General features: G+C 61.3%; 7 protein-coding genes across 7 annotated transcripts; all 7 read right to left on the reverse strand.

Annotated features, from left to right (window-relative positions):
• Positions 1-409: 409 nt before the first annotated feature.
• LMJF_18_0340 (conserved hypothetical protein) lies at positions 410-1,579 on the reverse strand (the record flags this gene model as incomplete). Its single annotated transcript, XM_001682388.1, has 1 exon — positions 410-1,579. One exon carries the CDS (start codon positions 1,577-1,579, stop codon positions 410-412), a length of 1,170 nt encoding a protein of 389 aa, XP_001682440.1.
• A 1,356-nt stretch (positions 1,580-2,935) lies between these two features.
• Positions 2,936-3,850, reverse strand: LMJF_18_0350 (conserved hypothetical protein; the record flags this gene model as incomplete). Its single annotated transcript, XM_001682389.1, has 1 exon — positions 2,936-3,850. One exon carries the CDS (start codon positions 3,848-3,850, stop codon positions 2,936-2,938), a length of 915 nt encoding a protein of 304 aa, XP_001682441.1.
• A 1,021-nt stretch (positions 3,851-4,871) lies between these two features.
• On the reverse strand, positions 4,872-5,945 carry GPI8 (putative cysteine peptidase, Clan CD,family C13; the record flags this gene model as incomplete). Its single annotated transcript, XM_001682390.1, has 1 exon — positions 4,872-5,945. One exon carries the CDS (start codon positions 5,943-5,945, stop codon positions 4,872-4,874), a length of 1,074 nt encoding a protein of 357 aa, XP_001682442.1.
• A 1,903-nt stretch (positions 5,946-7,848) lies between these two features.
• Positions 7,849-9,243, reverse strand: LMJF_18_0370 (putative tubulin tyrosine ligase protein; the record flags this gene model as incomplete). The annotated part of the gene is made up of 1 exon (XM_001682391.1): positions 7,849-9,243. The coding sequence occupies one exon, from the start codon at positions 9,241-9,243 to the stop codon at positions 7,849-7,851; it is 1,395 nt and encodes a 464-aa protein (XP_001682443.1).
• Positions 9,244-10,007: 764 nt separating this feature from the next.
• LMJF_18_0380 (conserved hypothetical protein) lies at positions 10,008-13,400 on the reverse strand (the record flags this gene model as incomplete). The annotated part of the gene is made up of 1 exon (XM_001682392.1): positions 10,008-13,400. One exon carries the CDS (start codon positions 13,398-13,400, stop codon positions 10,008-10,010), a length of 3,393 nt encoding a protein of 1,130 aa, XP_001682444.1.
• A 2,647-nt stretch (positions 13,401-16,047) lies between these two features.
• On the reverse strand, positions 16,048-21,270 carry LMJF_18_0390 (conserved hypothetical protein; the record flags this gene model as incomplete). Its single annotated transcript, XM_001682393.1, has 1 exon — positions 16,048-21,270. The coding sequence occupies one exon, from the start codon at positions 21,268-21,270 to the stop codon at positions 16,048-16,050; it is 5,223 nt and encodes a 1,740-aa protein (XP_001682445.1).
• A 2,658-nt stretch (positions 21,271-23,928) lies between these two features.
• On the reverse strand, positions 23,929-25,614 carry LPG5B (UDP-galactose transporter; the record flags this gene model as incomplete). The annotated part of the gene is made up of 1 exon (XM_001682394.1): positions 23,929-25,614. One exon carries the CDS (start codon positions 25,612-25,614, stop codon positions 23,929-23,931), a length of 1,686 nt encoding a protein of 561 aa, XP_001682446.1.
• Between the last annotated feature and the right edge of the window lie 634 nt (positions 25,615-26,248).

Consider the following 26,248-nt stretch of genomic DNA (forward strand, 5'->3'; position numbering starts at 1 on the left):
GTAAACGCAAGCGCACACGTGCAAATCAAAGTAAAGAGATCAGAGAGGGGCATGCCGGACACTCGTGTGTATCGTAGGTGGCCCCCTCTTCGAGGAAAGGAGCAAAGCAACAGAAACGACAGTCATCCAGTGAGCAATGCAAGCTACCGCAGGGAGAGGGAGGTAGGGAGAGCAGCTGCGCAAGCACGAATTGAAGAGAGATGCGCACGAGCGCCGAATCGACTGTACATCACGGGCATGCGGATACTCGCGTATGGGGGCCAAAATCACGGCAACCCAAGCTAACAAGATGCATGCCGGAAGCTCAGCAGAATTGGGTGCAAGAACGCACAACGGCCTTGTACCACGACCAGCCTCTCGCATGGCGTTTTCTCTGACTCCCATCAACTTCTGCCAAGTGCCGACCGCACTAGCGGAGTTTGGCCGGCCGCTGTGGGCGTGGCTGGCCGCACTGGGCACAGAACTTCGACTCTGGACGCTTGTAGACGGTGGCGCAGAAGCGGCAATACTCCACATCAAGGATCGGATCAGGGGCAGGGGAAGCAGTGATGGCGGGCAGCGCGCCTGCAGAGGACCCTCCCTCCCGATTCTTTGCAGCGGCAGTCGAGGAGGGCCGTCCGCCCGCAATACTACGGGGCGCGCTGGAGGCCGTCATCGCAGTCGTCGTCGTGTCCGCAAGAGCACATGAACCACTGGTGCGTTGCTTAAGGGCAAGGTACGTAGCGGACGGTTCGATGCGACCGCCCATGGTCGCATCGGTGAGCACCGCCTCACGGACGTCATCGTCGACGCCGGCCAACGGCGCGTACGCTTCGCAAACCGGATGGCCGTCGCCTACCCGCCTTCCCTCACTTTCCCAAACTGTATCGTGCGCCTCCCACGGTAGATCGCAAACGACGCACAGAAAGGCAGATGTGAAGCCGGAGCAGCCACCGCAGCTCTTGCACCGCATCGTCTTGGGATCGTGCACCTTGTGGCCGTGGCCGCAGCGGCACTTGGCGCTCCACTCTGATGCCTTCCAGTTCGCTCTCCGCGTGAGCCAGCCCTCACCAATCTCGAGCGGCGTGTTTGGCACGTAGCGGTACCGAGCACACGAGCAGCCGACCTCCTCGCAACGCCCCTTCCACTGAGCCAGCTGCGCATCCGTCGCAGGTGTCGTACAGGAGCCACACGAAGGCGCGTGTCCCTTGTCACCGTCGTTCCCCACAGCCTCCCTGTCACGTCCGCGATTCGCCTGCGCAGTCGCAGAAGAGTTCGCGGCGCGGGCCGGCGTGGTGTGAGCCGCGAGCGGGTGGCCGCAGAAGCAAACGTGCTGGTAGCCGATGCGGCAGCAAAAGTCCCCGTTCGCCCCACTCAGCCGCGGCTTCTCGCGGCAGCGCCAGACGCAGTACACGCCCGTTTCCCACGCCAGGCGCGCAGCATCGTTCTCCTTGTTCAGCACGCGCCGCGATTCCTTCGACGGGCCGAACTGGCGCACGCCCCACATCACCTGCTCCTTCGACGTACCGTCGCGAGGGAGGTGCTGCGCGATCATGGACTTCACCTGGGTGCTCAGCTCCCTGATTTCGTCATGCACCATGTCCGACTCGACAATGTCGCCATACGTTGGTGCACCGCCGGTAACAAGGGTGCTGCCATCACGCGTAGACGCTGCTTTCCTTGCAGTGGCGAGACTGCGGCGAGCAAGAGATAGCTGAGCAACAGCTGGGGGTGCTCCGCCGCCGCGAACCGTGAGAGAGCTGCCCTGAGGGCGCGTCGCAACAGCGCGGGACGGGGAAAAAGACGGGAGTGTTGTCTTGGGCGGCATCGCTTCTCGGCACTGCAGTGGCAGATGAACCTACTCTTGTGTGGGCGTGGCTGTGTATGTGAGTGAGGATGTACTCACTGGAAGATTATAAGGAAGAAAGCACAAGAGAGTACAGGTGGAACCCAAAACACCGGTTGCCTACACGTCCGCCTGCCATCCGATGACGATGGAGTCGATGAGGTACAGAGCGAAGCGAGAGCAGCAGCAACGCTACAGTCCCCTCCCCGCTCTTGCTCCCACGCGCAGCAGAACGAAAGAAAGACGAGAATGAGCAGCAGTAAAGGCACGCGAGAGGTGTACGTCGACTGAAACTCGGCGGCGGCGGCGAGAGAACGACACGTCCTCAGCAAGCCTGAAGTAGGGCCATCGATGCGGGTGGGGTCTCAAAAGCCCCAGGCCCTCCCCCCGGCACGCACGCGAAACGGCCAGAACCTCTGGCGTGAAGATAAGGCGAAAAAAAAAACGGGGGACGGGGAGGCAAGAGCGAAGCAACAGCAGAGAGAGAGAGCGCGGTCGGACCGTCACGGCGGCTACGCCACATGTAGTACTCCCTCATCCCGTGTGCACGCCCCTCACCGGCCCTTGGCATCCTTTTCGTTGTTCGGTTGGGTGGGGCGGGGCAGCACGCATGCTTCACCTGATGCATACCACACAACAGGAAAACAGACAAAGGAAATAACGGGGCAGCGATGGCGCGCGGAAGGCTCCATCCCACGGCAGGATCGGCGCACATCAGCAGACACATGGCGTGAGGGAGTGCGCACCCCATCCGTTGCACAGTAGATGTCTTCCCTTGGGACGGCGCCTCCCGTGCGCGCGCCGGCATGTCGTTGGGCCTCGAAACCACCATCACGACACAGACAAGCAAGCACAGAGCGCCCCTTTCGTTAATGTTAACGACCTTCCACCAACTTTGAACAAGAACAGCGAAGACATCGACAAGAGCCACTCACATGAAAGAGGGAGCGCTGGAAATTTGTGAGGCATGAGCGAGACAGGGGGGGGGTACAGGGCAGAAGGCCGCGCCCTCGAGGTGACGGGAAGTCGGAAGAGGAGGCTGGGGAGCGTGCACGGCATGGCGTGGAAGACGGCTGCATCGAGGAAGGCGTGCACTTCGCTGAATCGTGCCTAAACCGCCTCTGCCTCCTCCATGGCCGAGGCGGCCCGCGGCATCTCGAGGCACTTTGCCAGCGGCACATCCTTCATTAGTTTCCACGTCAGTGCACACGCACAGATCTTCGTCACGGCATCCGCCTCGCGAATGTCGTGGTAGCCCGCCACCAGTCCCGCCTCCGAGATGCTGTGTTGCTCCTCAGCACGGTTGATCGCCAGCGCTGTCGGGAGATCCACCACGCCGCTAAACAGCGCCAACGGCAACAGCAAGCTGCTCGTGAACTGCGCCGTGACGCACATGGCGAGTACCTGATACGGGTTCATATTCATGGCGATGAGCGCGTCGCGCATCTTGGCCGTCGCGTGCGGCGTGATGTGCGGGTTGCCGATGCCCACCACACGCGGCACGTCCATCTCGTACACGCGCTCGAACCAGGCAATGATGGGTGCGATCATGGCATCCTGCTTCGCGGCGATCGGGGCGGCGCGGAAGTACAAGTTGTCGTTTTGAAAGAAGGAGAGGAGGTAGTCGATGCGCGGGGTCAGCATCTGCGGAGCAATGTGCAGGGCACCGCTGCAGATGTCCGACATGGGCATGAGAAGCTGATTAATGTGCCCAGTCTGCTCAGCGTACTCCTGAGCGCAGCAGCACGCCATGGCCTCGCTTGGGACCGCCAAAACCTGCGAAGACTTCATAGCCTTCACTTTGCGCCCGTCCACCGTCACCGCGAACCATCCAGGGTAGCGGTCTTCGAGCTCCACCACGTCAACGTCCTTCCAGAAGACCCGCACAGCGCAAGAGCTGCGCGGCTTCAGGGACACCTCCATTTGATAAAGCGAGTCCTCACTGAGCACACGGCTGCTCTCGTTCTCTTGCTCCTCGAACTTGCGCATTACCTCCTCCAATTGCTTCGAATCCATGCGCGACATCTCCTCGACCTTGCGCTCCAGCTCCGCCGTCGACAGCTCCGCGTGCGCACCGGGTTCGCTCGGCACATTCTTAAGCAGGGCGGAGGCGTCGAGCTTGCTCGTGATACGACGGCGTGGCCTCTTTGGTGCCACGGTCGGCCCCGTCGCCGCTGCAGCTTGCGACACGCCGGCTGGGGTGGAGGGTTCGGCAGGCGTGCTCGAGGACACCGACATGCGCGCGGTTGCGATCGCCACAGCCACGAGTTGGCGCGGCGCCGCACCAGTAGCTAGCGTGAACGGGCGCATTGGAAACGGAACACAACGAGCGCTCTCCGCGGACGCATTCCATTCGAGGTGCGCGCATGGGCAAGACGGAAGGCCGCCGGCGAAGAGAGACAGAGAGGAACATACCACACAATAGCGAGGCGATCGTACGTGGTGGGAGACAGTGGTGGAGAGAAAGAGAGATAGATGGACACCCGGGTGTTACGCGTGGTCCCACAGAAATGCAGACGGCGCGCTGAGCCATCAGACCTGAAGCTGTTTCGCGTGTACTAGTGAGTGCGCGCATGCTCCCCTTCCCTCCCCCTCCCCCCGCGAAGGCGGCATAAAAGCCAAGCGAGAGTCACCGCCATCACGGGTCTGCAGCGTTACATCCTATGCGAGCTGCTGGGACTACATGTGGAGACGCGTAATTCACATGGTCAAGTAACAAAAAAAACACAAACATAACCGAGAGAGAGAGAGAGACGGGAGCGAAGCAATGCAGCAGCGCTCGTAAAGCCGCGCCCCGCTCCGTATCGCATCTTCTCGACCCCCCCCTCCCCTTGCGCTGCGCACCACACACATGGTTCTGGCACATGCCTTCCACGTTGCTGGCGTCCTCGCATTCTTTTCTTTTTTCGTCGACCGGGAAACAGGGGACAACGTCTAGTCATGGATCCATGCGCGCGTGCGCAGGCACACACACCCTCCCCCGAGCACACGACGCGTCACACGCGCCATGCACATAACATCAGCGCAGCGACGTAGATGCAACGCGCTACTCGAGGTCGTAGCGAACGTCCACTGGTACCGCTGCCTGCTCCTGGCCACACATAAAGTCGGCTACAATCCACTCTCTCAGAGCAGTCGGGTCGTTCACAGCGTCGCGGTGCGCTGGCTTCGAGCGGTTTCGACTCGCTTCCACTCGGTATGGATGATAATTGAAGTTGTACCACGATTGATGCAGCACCGACACTGCATCGTTGCCGATGCGGCGAGTGAGCGGGTCGCTGCAGCTCGTGCCGTTCAGCAACGAGTACATCTCATTCATCCAAAAGGAAACCAGATGCGTGCCAAGTTGTCCGTCGTACTGGCACGAGTAGCTCTCCGACTCGGCATCGGAGGCGGCGAGACACACAACGTTCGGTGCCTCCACATGCTCGCACAGCGCAATCGCATGGCATGTATCAGCCATGAAAACAACGCGACCGTACCGCCGCTGCTGGTGCATCATCATGAGTGTCTCCGAAATGTCCGACGAGCTCAGAAACTCCGTGTCCTGAAACTTGAAGTACGACTTCGCACCGTGCCCCGCGACGTAGATGATGATGTTAGACTTGTCGTCCGAAAGGAGCCGCCGCGTGGGCGGCGTGTTCTCGTCATAGCGACCCTGCAGCACACTTAGAAAGCGGCGCACGTCCACGTCGCTGCCCGCGTAGTCCACTTGCGCGCTGCAGCCGTACAGATTCATGCTCGCATGCTCATTCGCGTCGCGCTCTCCGGGGGGCTGCGAAAAGATCTCCGCAGGGTACACATTTCGTGGATCGCAGGCGAAGCTGTCACTCAAAAAGAGAAGAATATGGTCGTCGTCGATGCCGTGCTGACGCAAGAGGTGGTACATGGTAAGCGCATTGGCGGTGTGGCGGTAGTTGAAGAGGTACCGCGAGGAAGAGACGATGACAGCCCAATTGTTGCTCTGGCCCTTGCCTGTCGCCCCCTGCGGCGCAGACGCAGCGGCCGCGACGGCGGTCCTGATCGCAGCATACGCGTCGGGAAAACAGGACGAAGCGGTGAGAACAAGAAGAGCGACGACCAGCAATGCCGTCGCGGTAAACCGTGTTGGCGACGTCATCAGGTGAGCTGTAGTGTGCACAAACAGGCGGAACTGCACTCGCTATCGTTTGCTGGAATATGAAGGGATGAGCCGACACAGCCGCATGCCCCCACTACCTTCTGCTGCCGCGGCTGGTGCAGTGTGTCGCCGTCTTCGCGGTTCACCAGAGAGAGGTGGTACACACAAGCAGCGAGAGAACGAGGGAGAGCAAGCGAAAGAAAAAAAAAATGAGCGTCGGTGCGTGAGCAAGAGCGAGAGCGAGGTAGAGAAGAAAGGGATAAGATGAGGAGGAGGAGGACTGTACAGGGCATCGGCGCACCGGCAGCGGCAACGTACGCGCATTCCTCACATCAACGCTGTAACGGCACTTGTACACAAACAGTGCGGCTCTTGCGCTTTGGTCGTTCTGGGTCGCGCCATATCCGTGATTTGTGCCGCCCAAGCCCCCACCCATCCTCTCTCGCTTGACCCCACCCCCTGGCTCTCGCGAACTCGACGACTGCAAGAGCAATCCAGTGTGGGATGTGGGACACCACGAGCAGGAAGACGCCGGCACTGTCCTCGCCCGCCGGTCCCGCCGCGGCCAAAGGCTTTGTGCGTGGCGCGGAAGGCACGTGCTGGAGAAGGTCAGCCGAGCAACAGGACCGCGGCGCACAGATACGCATGATGCCTCATCTCCCGTTCTCCGTTTGGGTAAAGGTGCCTGCGCGCAGTAGCCGGGCGAACGTAAAGAACAGCGCGAGGGCCTGTGAGGCAGTCGGCGATATGGGGAGAGAAAGCGTGCGGGCTGGGAAGGAGCTGCCAAGGGGGAGCGCAGACCTTCCGGCAAGAAGGCACCAGAAGCTCATTCTCACTCCATCATCCTCTCACCTCCCTGGAGGGCTTGTAGAGATCGGGAAATACGGTGAGCCCCTTCTCTCACGGAGCACGGAAACAGATGGCCGCCACCATCTCGACCCGCCGTACTAGCACCCCCCCCCTTCCCTAAGCCGCCCTTTTGCACCTCTGCTCCACTCCACCAACCGCCACAAGCTCGCCTAAAGACGTACATCCGAATCTTCGCTCCAAAAGCGTCCCTCCGCCGCCATACAACGGTGAGGTCGACTCGATTCGACACCCCTCTGGCCCGTCACAGGTCCCCGCCACCACTGCGTGTGGTGCGAAGCAGCCGTAGACACAAACACACATGGTGCACCGATGCGCCGGCTCGGCCATCGGAGAACACGGCCTGCAGCTCAAACTCCGCCAAAACACCCCGCGCGGCGCAGGTCGCCTCACCAGTGGGCCGTGTGAAGGCCAGGGGCGAGACAGTCGGTCGAGTCACGCGGGCACCCTGCCCATCACGTGCACGGCACAGGCCTGTTCGCAGTCGCAGGTCGCCCCGACGCCACGCCGTCCAGGACACGGCTGCCGGCGTCAGCAGGGATGCATCGCACTCGCCACCCCTCTACGTCGTTGGCGCCTGGCCCTGTCACCACCTCACGTGGCTCGGCATTTGGCAGGGATATAGGAGGGCTGCTGTGGCGTCCTCCACCCACACAGAGGGTGCGGGGTCGCTGGGCCCTGAGACGCCACGCGCGGAGGTGTGTGTGCCCCTCCTCTGTTGTGAGGGAGGGCGTAGTAGATACAATGAGAAAGGGAAGAAAACAAAAGAGGAGCAGCAGCAGCTGCCGCGACGACAGCAGCCGACCCCGTCAAGCGAATCTCCTCCGTCGCCTAAAGATCATCGATCGCGGGGTCTGGTCACGTAGCAGGCAGGGCAGAAAGTGGGAAGTAGACGCGCGCTCACCAAACAAAAAGAACGCACCGCCGTCGCAAGCAAGCTGCCGCGTAATCACCGCGCGTGGCCAACGCAAGCCGCGCACTTCTTTTCTGCCCCTCCTACCGCCACGGCCAACAAGAACAAAGGCTTTGCCACACCTCACGTGAGCGGGTGCTCGCTGCTGCTGTGGGTCTGCAGTCGAGGTGGCAGGCGCAGCTGCGACATGGGTATCTCAAGCTCATTCGCGCACCCGAGGTAAGACGAGGTCATTGTCTTTTGGTTATCGTTGGTGGAGACGCCAGCAGGGCCGTTGGCCCAGATCAGGTCAAAGCCACCCACCCGCTCCTCCTCGCCACTGCGCCGGCCCTCCATGTCAATGACATCGAACATGTCTTTCAGCATGTTGAACTTGAGATGGTAGTCAGCCGGCGTCTCCGCCGTCAGCGACGGCGACGCGTTCGTCTCGATGAGCCACGGGTGCAGCGTGTCGTCAATCATGACGTCGTAGCCGTACAGCTCACTACAGTGCTTGTCCTGCAGCATAATCTTCTGGACAGAAAACAAGGTGCGCATGATCATCTGTTGGATGTCACCAAAGAGCTGATTCGCGCGGGCCGAGCCGTGGGTGGCGGTGAGGATGGTGCGCAGGTTTCGAATGCCAAACTTGCACCCCGACGCCGCCGTGTACTTCGGGTACGTCTTCTGCACAGCCACGTTTGTGACGTGGATGTACGTGTTATCAATATCGTCCAGGGAATAGCGGTGGTGGCAGAAGCGCGCGAATCCGGTGCGGTGCAGCCACACCGTCAGCGGTTGATAGCTTTGAACCAATACGTAGATGCGCAGGTCGTATTTCTTGCCGCCGACGAGATGCGGGTTCGCGATGTAGCGCTGGGCGAGGTACGGCTCCACGGGCTCCGGCACACCATACACGCTTCCTAGCCCGTTGCCGCTGCATGAGCTGCCACCGCCGCCGCCACCGCCACCCGAAGACGCCCCGTTGACGCCACCCCCGCCCATAACCCCGCCCCCGCCTCCGCCGCCGCTGTTTGTCAAGTATCCGTGGCGTAGCTTAAACTCGCGGCGCCACTCCGCGATCTGAGAGAGCTTCGAGAAGAGAAAAATGCCTTTGCCCTGCGCCTTGGCCGGCGGCTTCATGATCCAGATCGTGTTGGGGTGCCGGCGGAACTCCTGCTCGAACAGACCGTAGTCCTGCGGGAGCGAGAAGGTGACAGGGAAGAAATCCCACGCAGCGGCCACCTCCTCAGCGTCCCCGTCTTTCTCCAGTGCCTTGACCATCCTCTTGATGTTGCGCACCATCGTGTCCTTTCGGGTCAGCTCGTAGTGGTTGCGGAAGTGGTTCAGGTGCTGATGGTCATCGAGGCGCAGGCCGTCGTAGTTCTCCCGGATCCAAGAGACGTCGGCCCAGTAGTAATCCCAGTCCGACTCGCTGTCCGTCTCGATCCAGCCACGGCAGCGCATCACGTCAAGGATGGTGTTGCGCAGAAAGCAGCGGAACCGGATCGGCCCGGTGCGGGTGCGTCGGTGCTCCATGTGCGTTAGCTCTTGGACGCGCACGTACGCAAGCGCGTGCAGTGGGGGGACGCAGAGGAGGAGAAGCGGCCGAACGGGTACCACCACCGATAGTCGGCAAGACAGACAAGACGAAAACACCTGCGGAGAAATGAGACAAAGAGAGAGAGAGAGCAAGAGGGAGACGGAGAAGGAGAGGGCGGGGGGAGGGCGGCCGTGAAGAGCCCCTGCGGACTCGGCAACACGCGAACGCGATGTTTGGTGGGGCCCGCGGCGCTAAACGAGCAAAGACGAGTGAGAGCACAGGGGGGAGAGGCAGTCCAGCGCTGTTCTTGTAAAGGGATTCGATAGGCATGCGCATCAGTTGTGCGAAATAAGCACGTGTCGGTGGGCCTCTCTGGCTGCGGCCGGTTTTTCCGTAGCCTCAGAAGACAGCGGGGCCCCGCCCCACCGCGAAGGCTCGAAGGACGACGCCGCGCCGGCTCGCGCATGCGTGCCGTTAGAGGTGCTTTCCCGTATGCAGACATGCCGGCGCAGTCGCGCGTGCGGGGGGGGGGGAGGGGGGCATGCAAATAGGAAGAGCGCGAGGAGACGAAAAGGGCAACCCGAAGCAACGATTCCATCCGTCCATTCCCCCGCACCGCGGTTCGCCCCTCCCTCGTCAATGCGTTGCGGCGGGCCAAAGGCTTTTCTGTATGCTTTTCTTCTATGTAAGCAAACAACCTCATCAACAATCAGCACTGGCATCAACAGCAACACTCTGGCAACGGCCGCCCCGCCGCATCCTACCACGCCGTTAGCACCCCAACGTTGGACGACTGTCCAAAGTACGTCATGTACTCCGTCATCAGGTGCGCGCCGTCGCCGCGGCGGAGGGAGTTGATGATGAGTCGCAGACGCACCCGGTGGTAGGCGGAGCAGAGGTCCAGCAGCCGGTCTGCGTACTCACCGCACAGTATCTTGGCGCTGTCGTAGCACATCTGCAGCAGCCCAAAGCACGCCGACATCTCGCGGTACGTCAGGTGCGGCGCCACGGCCACAAGTGTGCAGATCTCGTTGAAGGTGGCAGCGAGAGTGTACTCCTCTAAGCCCTTATAATGTGGCACGCGCTGCCGAGCCTGGTGGTCGCTACGCAGGATGGCGTAGAGAATGTCAATCAAATCCGGGGCGTACATGTAACTGAGGCACTTTGTTAGCTGCCGCACGAGCCGGTTCCACACCCCTTGGCGCATGTAGAGCAGGTGCAGCTGCTGAAAGGTGTGGCCGCAGGAGTTGACAGCGGCCGACATCGCGTTGAAGACACGCGCGCGGCCTTCTTCCGACATGAGCAACTGCACCGATGTCGTCGTTAGCAACTCCACAGCGCCGCAGAAGAAATGCTCGACAGTGGCGCGCTCGTAATAGAGGACGATGCCCAGGTTGCACCACGGCGCCGAGCAGAATGTGTTGAGGATGTCGGACACATCGTAGACGACAGCCGCCTCAACGGCGTCGGCCGGGAAGGAGAAGAAAGTCGACGTGCTACCCCCGTTCATGACAAACGACGAGTCGGCGATTTCAGGGAGCATGACACCTGCGTCGGCGCTTGACGGGGCGCCAAAGGCTGGGGCGCCATCGCTGGCAGTGGTCATGGGCGACGAAAGGTACGACAGGTAGCTAAAGTAGAAGCACAGCACGTTCATCACGAAGCTCGTCAGCTCCCACTGCGTCGTGGACAAGTTCTCCTCGTCCATGTACTGACAGCTGCGGCTGCAAAGCGCCGACAGCCACGCGATCATGTCCGCCGCCGCTGCCGCCTCGCAGCGGACGACGGCCCAGCAGACATCTTTGTGTCGTATGATCGACTCGAGCATCAGCTGCAGCGTGTCCGGTTGATGTATGCCTTTCGTAATCGCCTTCAGGTCCTGAAAGCTGAGGCGCGGGTTCACCTGCATGCGGGCGTCGTCGAAGCAGCGCTCCGTCAGGGTGCTGATGACATCTGCGATGGGGAAGCCGGCGTAGTAGCGCGTCTCCACGTAAAACGTGAAGGCGGTGAGGAATCCGTGGCGTGCCTCCGCCACCTCGCTTGGCAGCCGTAGGTCCGCAGCGCCAAACTGCGGCGTCGACGGCGTCTGCAGCAGCGGCAGCTGGCCCTCCTTCACAGCCTCGATAAGGCCCATCAGCTTCCCCGCGCCGAGGAAGAAGGTGCCGCTGGAGCCGAAGTCGACGATGCGGGTCAACAGAACGTTCGCGTCCACCACCAGCGCCACCTGATCGCTGTGGTAACGGTACACGTAGCACAGCAGATTCACGGTGATGTCGTAGAACTCCTCGCGGCGCGACAGGTTCGTCTCGTACACGCAGCCGCAGAAAAAGAAGAGCGAACGCAAGATGCCAATGTGCACCTGGGCTGCGGGGCCGGAAGAGGTCGACACTGCAGGTGCTGTAGCTCCACCGAAGCCGTTCAAGTCGTCGTTGCCGTCGTCCAGGAGCGACAGGCACTGCAGCAGGTTCTCCGTCACCTGGTCCTCTTGCCCCAAGAGCTGGCGCGCAAAGGATGCGATGGCACCGAGCACAGAGTCATCGCGGCTCGCCGTCCCCTGCAGCAGCGCGATGGCAAAGATGGAGACGATCACGGAAAGGCGGGAGAGGCACACGTACGTGAAGAAGAGCGGCGTGGACTCCGCAGTCTCCGCTGGGCAGCTCAGCGCCGCGCCCACGCTCATGTTCTGCACCGCCAGCGTCATGTACAGCTCCTGCAGCAGCGACCGCGCGCTCAAGCCGAAACCGTCACTACCGCCGCCGCTGGCGGCGGCAGAACCATGCATGACTGCCTGCTGCTCCCCACGCGCGCGGACGCACAGCTCGTACTGGTGAATTGTCTGCTGCAGGCGGTCAACCAGCTGCGGCAGGAGATCGATGCGCTCGCAGAAGAGCACCTCGGCAATGGGCTGCAGTATCCGCTCCGTTTGCAGCACGAAGGTGGGGCCGGTGCGCAGCTCCTGCGACTCCTCCCGCTCATGCGCCGTGTTGATGACAAGGTCGACGTACGTGCTGAAGATGTCAATTACCTGCTGCTCCACCTCCCGGGTGCGTTCGGTGGAGAGTGGTCCGCGAGGGGCCGAAGGCGGCGACGCGTGCGGCTGCGGTTGCACCTGGCGGCCCATGCGCTCCGCGGAGAAGCCCTGCTCTGCCAAGCAGCCCTCTCGCGTTCGCGGCGGTGTGCATGCGCCGTAGTGCCCGGTGAACGACTCGTCAAGACCGCGGCCACCGCGCGGCTTGGGTAGCAGCATGCGCTCCGCAATCATGAAGAAGAGGTGCAGCAGCGCCTGGCGCAGGTCAGCCTCCTCCTCGTCAAACGGGCGGCCAAGGACGTAGCGTGTCGCATCCGCCCAGACGCGAATCACACCGGGGTCGCGCGCCAGGTATGTCACCGTCGTCTCGTCGTTCCGCTCAAATGTGTTCACGAGCAGCGCACAGGCCAACCGGAGCAGCTCCGTCCTCTCTGGATTCTCCTGCACCTTCAGAAGGAGTCGACCCGACACGTCCAGCAGCACATTCGCCACGTCATCACGACTGGCAATGTACTCCTCCTGCGGACTCGTCACGGTGGAGCACTGGCGCAGCAGGCGCGAGTACAGCACAGCGCACGGACCATCTGGATGGTTGAGGAGCGCCTGGCCGCACTCATTCATTACCTGCGACAGCGCCGGGGCCCACGCCGGCCACCGCAGAACCGTGATGGAGGTGTCGGAGGGGTGGTGCAGCCGCACCAGCGGCGCCTCCAACTCCGGCGCGCACTCGAGGGCCGTGCTGCACACCAGAGCCGCCTTCTCCGGCGCGCTCGACAGCATATTTGCTGCCGCGCTGAAGAAGAAGGGCAGCACCTGCTTCGCGAAGCTGCTCTTCACAGACAAGATACTGAGCCGCGAATTCTGCCGCGCAAAGAAGGTGAGTATCTCCAGCACGCAGTCCAGTGTCTCCTCCGTGGTGAGGTAAGCCTCAAGCTTGGAGAAGATGCTCTGTGCCATCTCGCTCGAGTCCACCATCTCTGCCGACTCCGCGCGAATGATGGAGATTTTCCAGTTGCTGAACAGCGCCGACGCATAGACGGAGAAGAGAGCGTTGGACAAGTAGAAGGGCAGTTTCTCGCCGCAGCGCCGGCGTTCCTGGAGGTACTCGAGCACGTACTGCTGCATCTCCGTCCGCTCCTGCGGCCCCAGCTCGTTGCTCACAAGAAACAGCAGGCCTTTCACCACAATAAAGCGCAGGTAATTGTTCTGTGCACGTGGCAGGAGGACGCGAAGCGTGTCCCAGTACTCGTAGCTACTAAGGAACAGGAGCTGCTGTGCCGCACTGTCGCGTGTTTCCTTATTCGGCGAGCTAAGCGCTGCCGTCGCCAACTCGCTGAGTCGCTCAATGACGACGTCATTGAGCTCAGTCGCGCTGGGCCGTTCAATCCCGTACGACGACGCAGCAGCTGAAGATGAGCCCGTGTTAACCAGGTATCGGGCGTCCTGATCGCCGCTGGAGCCCACACCATTCCGGATGCTACTGCTCAAGGAGAATGGCATAGGTACCGTCGGCGGCCCACCAGAGCTGTCACCGTCAGGTGAAAGTCGAGGACCACCATTCATGACTTGAGCAGCAAAAGCAACCAGACACACGCCCACGCACAAAAGGAAACGTGCGGGCAATGCGCCGCCTCCTCGCCCTGCTGACAGCACAGGCACGCGCCGACGTATACGTGCGCCACGCGCCTCGTCAAGCACGCGCCGTTTCAGTACAGTTCGTTCGTTTTTCTGCACCCCCTCCCCCCTCTACACCTATGCTCCCTCTCTCTCTCTCTCTTTTTTTATGTCTGTACGGCCACCACTGTTCGGGTCGGCTCCAGGCGTGCGTGTGTCGAGATGTTTTGTGAGTGCCAACGCTCACGGCGAGAGCGTCGCGTATTGCGTAGCCCGTCACGCCACTGGTTCGCGCTTGTGTGCCCCACAATTGAGAAGGAAAGGCAGGCAAAAAGACGTGTGAAGCCGTCGAGATCAGCTGTGACCGAGACTTGGTGCGGAGAATACGAATGAGGGGCGTGGCGGCGAAGACCCCCTGCCGTCGTCCAGTGAGAGAGCCCACGCCAGCAGGAAAAGACAGAGGAGCTCACGGCCTTACCGTTGTCGCCGTGTGGGGTCTCGCACCAGGGTACCCCTCGCGGGGGAGTGAATGACGAGCGCCGGATGAAAAGGCTACGCCGGTAACGAGAGTGCAGAGAGGTGATGGCGTCTGGCAAGCCTCCGTGGAATCCCTCGGCCAAGGGGGCCAGGTGACCTTCGTTCTTTACGCACGAGCCGGTGAGGAGACAACCACTCTGCACAGGCAAACGGAAGGACAAACACGAATAGCTAAAGACAGTTAGCTTGTGACAGCCATGCGAGAGTAAGTAGCGTTGATTGTGGTAACTGTGCACGCAACGTGCGCCAGTCCACCTTTTCGGTTCTGTGTTTCTCCTCTGTTGTTTTGTTCTAGGCTTGAATGAGGGTGTGGGCGCGGGTGACGTGCACGATGAGAAGTCGGAGGAAGGGCGAGCAGGAGGAGACAGCAGATGGAGCGGTGTGGAGTAAAGGCAAACGGAGTGGAGAGCATGGAGATGTGGACGGAGAGTAAAGCGGGGTGAAGCCACCTGACGTGGCGGGCAGAGGTGTAGAGCGGTAGCAGGTGATGGTGGTGATGGCGAGTGAGGTGACGTTTGGAGCGCTGATGCACACTTCGGTAAAGAGAATGCGAGATACCCTCCAGCGCTTGGTGCAGCCTCCTCTCAACGCACCATCAGCGTCATCCTCACCCATCACAATGTGCACGTCTGCCCTTACCCCACAATGCTGCACGTGGTGGAGAAAGGAAAAGAGACCCGGTCCGTTCGTCTACACGCTTGCCTGCGTCTGCGTGAGTGCGCACACGTGCGCACGATCCTCCGTCTTCCGCCCCCCCCCCCACCCCACTCCTACATGGAGGCGCCAGCAGGCCCACGCAGGTGCCGGGTCGCTCATAAAGCGCCGCTGCCCGGCGACGCCGCTCACGCAAAACGCACACAGGCAGACAGAGACGATCGCGTCTTGCTCGTATGCGTGCCTCATCCACCCCTCTCTTGTCCCTGCCTCACTGCCGCATGTGCTCTCCTCCGCAAAGGCCCAGATGAAGGCAGTCACTCGCGTCCTCGCGCGCATTAGAAAAGTGCCACACGTGCCGAGCGACTTCAGATGACCACACAGGGGAGCGGCACCCATCGACCCTCTCGCGCACGCGCGCGCAGAGCTGCGACAGAAGAAGTCGGAGAAGCGTTCTCTCGTCAGTGCGCCCACTCCGGCACACATAGATCATCAAGCAGAGACGCACACACAATCACAGCGCACCAGCCTCCGCTGCACCACGACTGTATCCTGCTCCTCCAGAACGAGCCGTTCTGCCGTCGAATCGGGCCATGCGTCTAGTGGACCCTTCCCAGCGTTCCCCGCCCCTTCTGCCGCATAAGTTCCACTCGATCGGCGTCAGAGAAAGATGCGGGTAGACTGCATGCCATGATCCATGTGGACCGCGTCCAGGGCCCTGCGCCCGCTTGGAAGCGGCGGCCATCCATCGCGCGGGTAACAGGGGCTCGTCCAGGTGCACGCCGGATGGGCCCGAGGAGGGAATTGGCCAGCTGCAGGTCAGAGCCCTCTGGAGGCCCTGTACCCCGTCTGCGCGTGTGGGAGAAGAGATGTGCTTCGAAAAACACCTGCAGGCCCATGCGCTCAGTTACCAGCACCTTCTTCAGTCACGCGGACTTCGTCTTGCATGTGATTGGCGCACTGCGTGTCAGCTGCCTTTGCCGTGTCTGCTGACGCCTAGACTGCGTGACACACGCTTCAGCAGCTCAAATCGCGGCTTCGACGCTCCTTGCGAGGTCACTGGTACCACTGCTGCCCCCGCTCGTGATGTAGAGAACGTCTGCGGTCGCGCGGGGGACGTACACTGCCGGGGGTTCCAAAAGCGAGAGCCACTGCCCCGGCGGCTCCCTCTGGTGACTCCCTCCGCCGCCGCCGAGACGTCCCACCCCAAGTCCACTCCCGGGTCTCTGCGGCGGGCCGGTGAGTTGTTTCTCCCGCGAGGAGGCACAGAGATGCGCTCGGCTGATGAAGCACGTGCCTTGGGCCCAGCACTGCGGCTGCGGCCGCTCCGAGTCGATGGCCGGGCGTCGGATCCACAGGTTGCAGCAGCGCCTCCCGCCAGCGGATAAACCATACTCTTTGCGAGGGAAGATGGTGCCACAGACGGCGCGCCACGCCCGCTTCTTCTCGCAGCCCCTCGGCTTTCGCGTTGGCCGAGATAGTGGGCGGGCCACATCCTGTCAAGCTCGAAGGGGTTCATCCCGCGCAGCGCACGTGCCCGCTGGAGGCGCTGCACTGCCAGCATCCACAGAGCACGGCCGTACGACAGAACCGGCGATCGCGCAGCGCCGTCGCTGAGACTCGACGAGTCTGCGAGAACGCCGATGTCGCAATCACCTCTGTCCGCCACATCGCGCTGCATCGCCAACAGGAAGAGCACCCAGTCGATGCGCTGCTGGAAGTCAAGCACGAGCAGCACTGCATCCTGCGGCACGTCGATCCGCTTGAACTGGGGGATGATGAGGTAGACTCGATATGGAGCACATAACGGCCCCCGTACCTCGGCAAACAGCGGGCAGCGGTAGCGCCGAAGGACCTCGAAGCTGGCGGGTCCGCAGAGGATGCCGCCGACATCCTCCCAAGTCCCCGGCCCGCCAAGACCGAGGTCGCTCTCATAACCCATGACGCCGAATGGAACGTACACCCGAGAGTACGAGCACGGAAAGTGATGCAGCTCCCGCACACGTATCGGCAGAGTCGAGGCGGCAGCGCAAGGGGACACGTCCCGTCTCAGCAGCGTGGCCGCCGCCATGTGCGGCGTGAGTGGCGGCGGGGACGGGAACGGGAACGGCACGGCACCTCCGCGCAGTGGCGGTGCGGCAGCAACTAACCGCTGCTGTTGCGGTGAAGAGAGCGACGGTGCAATGCCGCGCGGCGGAGCCCCGACGACGACGCCGCCTCGCCCCGCGATTGCCTTCCCCTTCACGAACGTGTCAACGGGTGGCGTCTTGACCAGACCGTTGTGCGGCTGCATAGATGGTGCAACAGAAGCCGCAGCGCCAGGGAGGCGCGGTGGATGGAAGCGGGGTGGCTGTGCTGCCGCTGGAGACGAGGAGGCAGACGGCTGTGCTACTCGGCTCATCGTGGCTGGCGCACTGCCGGTCCCAGGTAGACGCGACAAGACGGTCGCAGGCGACGAGGAGCGAGATGCAAACTCGGCCGAGGAGGCAGGCAACGACGTCAGCGGAGAGGCGCGCGGTGTCGGCAGTGGCACCTGTTCAACGCGATCGAGGTAGAACAGTAGCTCTTTCTCGTCCTTCGACAGCTTCACCAGCGACGGCACGCGGTGTCCCACGAGCTGGACATGTACAGCAACGCCATGCTCCGAAAGCATGGCCTGAGCACGCAAGGCGGTGCGCTTGTCCACCTCGTGCTGCACGGCGCGTCGGTGTGCCTGCAACGGATCTGTCGCTTTGCTTCGTAAAGTCGGACTCGTCGCTGCGCAAGAGGAGGTCAGCGCACTGCTGCCTGTTCGACCAGCACCACTGCGGCGCGCGCCATCCCCAGCGAGTGTGGCGCATCGGTGCAGAGAGGCAGAGCGAGTGGAGTCTACGCGGCCGTCGTACAGCGGACTGCGCGTCCGTGAAACCGGTGGCCTCGCGCTGCCTCCAGCACCAGAGGCGCTGCGTAACGCCCGAAACGGCGACACAGACACCGGCAGCCGGGAAGAGGACGAGGATGACGCGTCAGACGCCGTCGAATCATCTTGCCAGGCCGTGCCGCGACTCGCGGAGACGTAGAGATGGGTGGACTGAATCGAGGCGATCCGATCCGGTGCTGTCGACCCGGTGGCTTTGCCGCCGCGGTCGCTGTATCTGCCCGACCGGGGTGACGAGATTAAGTCGCGCTCCGCGTCATCATTTGCGGACACCGTAAGTGCGTTCTGACGCTGTATCGGTGACGATGCGGCGTTGGAGGACGCGGAGATGGAAGGCTGCACCGACGCCGCCCAAGTCGGCTTCCCCGTGCCAACGCCATCGGCGCGAGAGGCCGAGGGCGACGACGCAGATCTCTGCAGCTTGACAGTAGACGGCGCTGACGTCTTCGCCCGTCTCACGGCTTTGACTTGAACGTCGGACGAAGGAGGTGGTAGCTGCGTCGAAGTCAGCAAGTCCTCGTCCAGGGAGCCGCCAGCAGATCTCTCGGTTTCATTCACGGCCTCTCCTGCGACCTGCCCGGTGGCGTGAGCGGGCGTAGCCGAGCAGTGCTGGCACGACCCTGCCGCGTGTCTCTGCACGAGATCCTGGGAGGAGGACGGACAGGCTCGATGTGTCGCCATGGTCTGCTCTGGTGTTGCCTCCCGCTCAGCGGCAGCGGTGATCGGCGTCGACGCAGATGGCGCACCAGCACTGCGGAGACCGTCACCAGCCACAACGCTTGGGTCGATAGTTGCATCACTGTAGCGAGTGCGCGTTGCGGCTGCGGTAGCCACGACCTTCTCAGATGGGTTATGTGGATGCTTCTCTTTACCAGCGGCGGTGCGCGTCTGCTGCGCTGGCGTTGAGACCTCCTCCTTGATGCGCCCACGCTGAGCTGCTGCGATGCCGCAGGCCTTGCCACTTGTAGCCGCTGGAATCAGCAAAGAGGAAGAGTCCGTCGTGGACACCGCATCGACTGCAGGCGCGGGGGCTGCTCCCACATGGAGCGAAGGCGACCGCCCCATCATCCACTGCGTCTGCTCTCGCATCCGCTCCAGCTGCTGTGCGTGCAGGCGAATAGCGACGAGCTCGTCACTGGTCACGGCTTCCGGCTGGTCTGGCAACGCGGCACGTACCTGTGCCACACGGGCCTGCGCAGCAACCTGCACCGCCGTCTGCCGAGCCGTCTCGCCGCGGAGGTGTTCGGCCACGTCGCGATCGCGGACGTCGCTGAGGCGCTCGTAGCGCTGCCTCTGGTGCTCTGCCGCCCCATCGTGCACGACGAGTGCGTGTTCACTCTGCCGCTGCCGTCGCGCAGCCAGTCGCTCACGCATCGCCAACTCCTCGTGCATCGGCAGCGACTCGTTCCCCGCCGCGCCCCCGCCGACGGCGGCCATCACAATCGCCGACGGCAAGAGTCCTGCCTGGAGTGCGTCAAGTGGTGCGGTTGACGACGTCAACGCGCGTGAAGATGCAGTTGCGACAGCGGTGCCCGATCTTGTGTCGGCGGTGGTTGCGAGAGCGCAGAGCGGCTTGTTGACGATGCCGCCGCCGCGTTGCTCGGGTAACCGGGAAGGCGGAGTGTACCTCGCCAGCCCGGAAGTGTCGAGAGGAGGCAGAGGTGGCGGCCGGACCGGAGGCTCCAGTTTCACGCTGTCCTGAGCATCGCGCCACGCCTCTTCCCGGGCCGCCTGCATGTCTTGGGCGAGCGAGACGATGAAAGAGGTCTCATCTCGTCGACTGGCTCGCTGTGCCTGCCGCGTCTTCGCGGTTGGCGATGTCGCAGGTTTCGACGAGGGGCTGCACACCAGCCAGTTGTGATCCGAAGTAGCATTGGTGGAGCTCGTGTCCACGGCGACACTGCTCTGCGGTAGATGCTGCGGTTCTGCCCGCTTTTGCCGGTGGTGCACGGGGGCGGTATTCGTGTCAAAGTACTCGCTGGTGCTTGCCTCGGTGCCTCGGTGCGCGCGAACACCGTAGTCCGCCAACGGAACGGTAGCGTGGGTCGCCAGCGCCGAAGTCCCCGAGGAAACGTGTCTCTTCTCATCATGAGGCCATTCCTGTCGCTGCCTCTGCTGCGCGAGCATAGAACTGCACTGAGCCGTGTCGGCAGCGCGAAGTGCCGCCAGCCGCGCAGACAAGGTGGTCACCGACGACGGCAACGGCAGGGGGGCTGGTGCGGTCGTGGAAAAGTACGAGTCATCCGCTAAGGCCCGCGGGGGCTGTGTGTGACGGGTGCGACTGCAATCAGGCGTCAGCGACCTTGATCTCGTCGTGGACGGCGTCGTGGCAGCAAGAGACGTCGGCAGCGCAGCTCCAGGCGGCCAAGATAGCGGAGCGAAAATTGCCCTGTGGTCCGTCTGCGCCGTCGCCGTCGCTGCAGCCGTCGACAACGTGTTAAACAACCGTGCAGGCTCGACGGCAGTGTCAGCGAGGATGTCCGTGTTGGTGTGCGCCCTTTCTGCGAAGTTGGTATTTGCAGCGGAGCGTTGCCCCTTCGAGTATGGCGGCGGCGCGAAGGTGATAGATGCCGCAGTGTGGGCATTGTGAGCACCTGCTACCGGTGCTGGAGAGACTGTCGAGGCGGCAGCCGACGCAAGAGCTGCATCCGCCAAGGGGGCTGCGGTGAGACCCGCTTGCGCCATCGGTGCAGGCCGGTAGGTGCGCCGGCCATGGACCCGCCAAAAGTCCAGGGCTGCGGCATAGGTGGCCGAGAGCACCGTCCCGGCCTCGGTCGCGGCGCTAGCAGTGGAGGCGCTCTCGCGGGAGTAAGAGGCCGTAAATGGTGTGGCAACAGAGGGGCCTGGGGTAGGCGAGCCCTTGCTCACCTGATCTGAATGTGGCGTTGATGATGACTGGCATGCCGGCAAGGTGCCTGCTTCTGCGCTCCTAGGAGCAGCGGACTCTTGCCTGGCTCTCAGCAGGGCCAGCGCCGCAGCGCAGCTCGTCGGGCCGCCATGCAGTCGTCGTCCATCGCCCGGATCCTTGACCTCCCAGCGGTCAACTCGTGGGGATGAGACATCCGCACCCGCAGCAGCACTTCTGAATGCGGAGGGACTGGGGGCACGCTGTGCGGCCCCCACGATATTGTCGATATTGCGCACCGCATTCTGTAGTCGCGCACGGATTGCCTCGATCGAGTTGGAAAAGGGAGTCTCAGTCGCGAAAGCTTCACCAGTGGCAGCAAGGGTGCTCGTCGTGAGTGGACTTTGAGCACTGTGGAGACTAGACATCGGCGGTGATCCGCTGGGTGCCGTACTTCTACTCGTTTCTGTCGGACGGTGCAGCAGGCTAGGCATGCCAGCGGAAAGGTCGGACGGAAGTGCGCACAAGCGCGCCGCTTCCCGCGTGCAAGCGAAGAGGCTGGGATGTGTTGATATAGAGAATGGCGAGGTGCCGGAGGTTTACGCTGCAGTGCGCACACTACGACGACGAGTAAGCCTCGCGTGCAGAAAAAAGATGTGCAGAACAGAAGACAATAAGAGTGATCTAACAGGTGGTGAACAAAAAAGACGAAGCAACGATCTCTAGACTGCTTCCTGTGTATGCTTGTGTAGGTGTGTGTGTGTGTGTGTGTGTGTGTGTGTGTGTCGCCTGCCCTCTCTCAGGCCTGCACGCGCGCACAGAGAGTGGCGGAGTTACGGAGAAACGAAGAGGGCAGAACAACAGGAGCGAATGCCGAAAGTAATGGATTGATGGGTGGGCGCGTGCCTGCTTGCAGTGATTGTTGGTAGAGGGGTGCAATAGACCACTCGAACGCCAACACGCACCAGTGCTCTAAGTGCACGTGCGATGCGCGAAGAAGAGACACACTGCGTTTATTTGCTTATTTTTCAGACAGTGAAAATAAGACACCGGCGAGTTGAAGCACAGGTGTGAGAGGCACCACTACACAGGCAACAGACAGAGAGAGAAGGGGAGGGGGGCGAAGATGGTGAGCGAAACAAAAGCGGAGTGATGAGTAGCGGCCTTGACGGCTTTGCGTGTACTCGGCGTACCCGAAAGCCCTCACGACAGAGGAGGGGCACACACACCTCCGCGCGTGGCGTCTCAGGGCCCAGCGACCCCGCACCCTCTGTGTGGGTGGAGGACGCCACAGCAGCCCTCCTATATCCCTGCCAAATGCCGAGCCACGTGAGGTGGTGACAGGGCCAGGTGCCAACGACGTAGAGGGGTGGCGAGTGCGATGCATCCCTGCTGACGCCGGCGGCCGTGTCCTGGACGGCGTGGCGTCGGGGCGACCTGCGACTGCGAACAGGCCTGTGCCGTGCACGTGATGGGCAGGGTGCCCGCGTGACTCGACCGACTGTCTCGCCCCTGGCCCTCACACGGCCCACTGGTGAGGCGACCTGCGCCGCGCGGGGTGTTTTGGCGGAGTTTGAGCTGCAGGCCGTGTTCTCCGATGGCCGAGCCGGCGCATCGGTGCACCATGTGTGTTTGTTCTACGGCTGCTTCGCACCACACGCAGTGGTGGCGGGGACCTGTGACGGGCCAGAGGGGTGTCGAATCGAGTCGACCTCACCGTTGTATGGCGGCGGATGGGTATGGTCGAAAAAAAAACGCGTCATGCTACGACGAACACGTCAACATGTGTACGCACGCACACAATGAAGGGTTCACGCGACCTCTGTTGCACTAGAGCCACGCCAAGAGGCCAGGTCTACGAACACCGTCCGGCGTCGTTCAGCCCACGACATCTCCACGGCATACAGCGCAAGATGGGTCTAAGATTGCGTTCGACAATACCGCAACGCAGCACAGCCACGACAACATTAAGTGGCAGCGTATAACTGTTGAATTGCTGACACGATTCGTAGTGAGCTAGTGAAAGCGCGATCACGAGCACAAGATTCTCCAGCACAGCGCCAGCCCAGACCTGTCCGCCGATATCAAGACCCCGCAGTCGTACTCAAGGGCATTGCTGCAGGTCCTCGGCTTCCCCAGAGAGCTGAGGGCACTAGGCTATGACATCAGTGTGGGATGGCCGGCATCATGAGAGCACAGAAACCAGCGAGAAAGACACACAACATAGTGGCAGAGAGGAAAGACGACAAAGTAGATAACGAGGCGCTGCAATGCAGAAAGGGAGGTGTTTCCGTGAGCATGAGAAGGGTGGCAGCTGCAGTGAAAAGGAAATCCAGTCGCCCAAACGCAAGCGGGTGAGGGACGAGGGTGCGAGAAGCAGCCACTAAGAGACGTGGAAAAAATAAAAAACAAAAGTCCAACACAAAAAAAGGAGCGACAAGTGCGGAGGAGAGCAACGGAGAGTCTTCCATAAAGAGAGGCAGGTCGAAGCACCACGCCAGTATCCCGCGCCTAAACCCTCCCCGTTGTCTTCGTGTGCGTGTGCGTGTATGTGTGTGGGAGGGGAGTTTCTCGTTTTTTCTTTGCTTTATGCAGCCCGTCTACCAGAGCCACCAACACGACCACCACCGCTCCTGTAGAACAGTCTCCGTCGGAAGAGGTCCAAGTATGCGGTGCATTGCCCCCCCCCTCCACCCCTTAACCTCGCCTACCCCGAGCACAAAAGAGGAGAGCCACCAAAAGTGCCCGCCATCCGCACGCGTGCGCACCGGTGGAGTGCCGAGGGTGCGCCCAACGTACGCACAGATGATGAATCACTAACAGAGGCGAATGTGAAGAGGGAGGGGGAAAGGGTGAGGAGGACACGCGCGTGCTTTCGGATTTAAGAGAGAGTGAAACAAGAACAAAGAAGATGGGTGAGAACACACACACACACACACATAGATATGTATATACATATACCCCCATGCACACACACACATACACGTATACTTTAACACGAAAAAAACGCAAGCTTGTGATCCATCCTCTGTCACCTCTCTCGCTCGCTCTTCCTCAGCCTGCCCTTCACATCCAGCCCCAGCAACTTAACGCTTCGGCTCGAAGGTGTGAAAGGCGATACTCGAGCCAATCACGAACACTGCACCGAGCACAAAGGCCAAGCTGAGCTCGTACCTGTCGATGGCAGAGCACATCATCCCGCTAACGATCACGGCGATGCCGGTGGCAAACCCCTTCAAAATGTTGTCGGCATACTTCACCACTATGGCGACCAGCAGACCGCCTAACGCGTGAATGAATACCAGAGCCCACGTTAGAAAGTGATCGTAGCGCTGCCAAAAGAAGAACGGTCGCACGGGGCAGTATGCCTTTGCTGTTCCGAGCGTCCTCGCCTCCGCGGCCGGTGGGGAGAAAATGTTCCAGTGCACGCGCTGCCCGCACTGCACACTCGAGTACCAGTTCGGGAAGACGGCGAGGATCAACATGGAAACAAACGCGATCGGGATGCCGAAGAGCGAGAGCTGGATGTTTCGAATTGACAAGGTGGGGCTCGTCGTCTTGACAACCTTCTCAAAGTACACGCTGGCGTAGCTGGACGACAGGCCAGACAGCACACACGCTGCGATCCCGATCAGCGCGCTACCCCGAGACTCGTCGTCGTCGCCAGCGCGCAGCTCACCAACCCTGTCGAGGCCAGGGACCGTAGTCGTGCCGTGCAGCAAGTGTGGGGCAGCTGTAGCAAGCATTTCTGTGCTAGCTCTCGGTGCCCCGAGCTGCGCACCAAGCACTCCAGCAGTGAGCGTGACAAGTGACAGCCACTGCATCGGTGAAAGTTTGCGGCCCAAGAGCCAGACGGAAAATATGGCAGTGGATAGCAGTTTAGTCTGCGACCAGATTTGGAAGGAGACGGCGTCGAGGTTCGACAGCCCTATGAAGATCAAGAAGTTCTGAATATTAAACAGGAAGGCTGGCACAAACAGCTTCAGCGTGTCGCGCTTGTATACCGAAGCGGACAGCATGGAGCAGTAGAGGGAACAGAGTGTCTTCATCCGCCTGTACATAAAGAAACTGCGCTTGCGCATCTTCTCGGGGACATCGACGCTGCAGCTCCATTCATCATGCCCAGCAGCTCGCGTTTTCGCGTTAGCCGACGCGTTGTTCGGTCGATCCGAGGATGTCAAATAAGGTGGTTGTCGCGGCTGCCTGTCAAACAGCGCTGCGATGCCGAGAATTTTGCTACTGTCGTGTGTGCTCGTCACCTGTGGTACACCCGGTGCATCGTGGCTCGCACCGAACTCGTCCGCCACGCGGCGGACGCCTTCCCCAGAGGCGTTGCTGACCGTCATAGTTTGCGGAAGCGATACTGGGGAGGAATGGATGTGCACCTCCAATGGCTCTTCATCCGCAAGTGGCTGGGCCTCCTTATCCCCTGCCTGACACGCCTTGCGCTCCACGTCGTTGACGCTGTCTTCCCTGAGTAGCAGTACATCGACCTCTAACCCTACCATCTTATGCACGGCGTTGTTGGCGCAGTTGCTCGAGGCAGCGTCGCGCCGGTACTGCCTATACACGTCATCCAGACCGTAGAGGACGAGGCACATGATCATCTTGGCAATCTCCTGGTTCATGACTAAGGTGGAGGTGTGGTAGTTGTGCGCCGCATCAACACTCTTGCGTGAGAAGCGGGTCATGACAACGAGCAGGCTGTTCTGCACCACGAGCACGACAAGGCTGACCATCGCCATCGAGAACACATGGACGATGAGCGCCATCCTTCGCTGCTAACCAATGATACTCTCTCTCTCTCTCTGCTATGCGATGGGGTGGAAGGGAGCGCGTCACGTGTGCGACCGGTGCACGGCCCGTCGTTTCGGTGAGCCCGTTGCTAGGGTCACACAGAGAGCTTCGGAGATAGTCTTACAATGAGAAATGGTAATGCGCGGTGTCGTCATCACCGCTAAACTGGCTCGACGGCTGTGCGAGCCGAAGCGTGATCGCGTTGCCAACAACAACGTGGGGGGGCAGAAGGGGGGAGGGGGACTTGTGTGATAAGGAGGCAGGCACACGCAGAAAAAAAAAAGAAAAGAAAAAGGGGGAGGCGCCCCTCCTCGTCGACTTCGCCGAGACGGTTTATAAGCGCAGCTCAGATGCGCACCTCGATACAGCACACAGACACACACAGATAGAAAGAGAGAGAGAGAAAAAAACAAAAAAAAAACACTGCTCCAGCACAGCTAAGACGCGTAATAATAATAATAATGTGGGAGAGAGCGTGATGAAGGGGGTGAGGGGGAGATGAGGAAAAGCAGGGAGGGAGTGGACACGACGAGGCAAAGAGCAATCCAAAAAGAATCAGCTTCACGTACCCAGCGATGCACGTAAGAGAGAGAGAGAAAGACGAGAGCG

The sequence above is a fragment of the Leishmania major genome, chromosome 18 (assembly GCF_000002725.2).
Source record: "Leishmania major strain Friedlin complete genome, chromosome 18".
Classification (NCBI taxonomy): domain Eukaryota; phylum Euglenozoa; class Kinetoplastea; order Trypanosomatida; family Trypanosomatidae; genus Leishmania; species Leishmania major.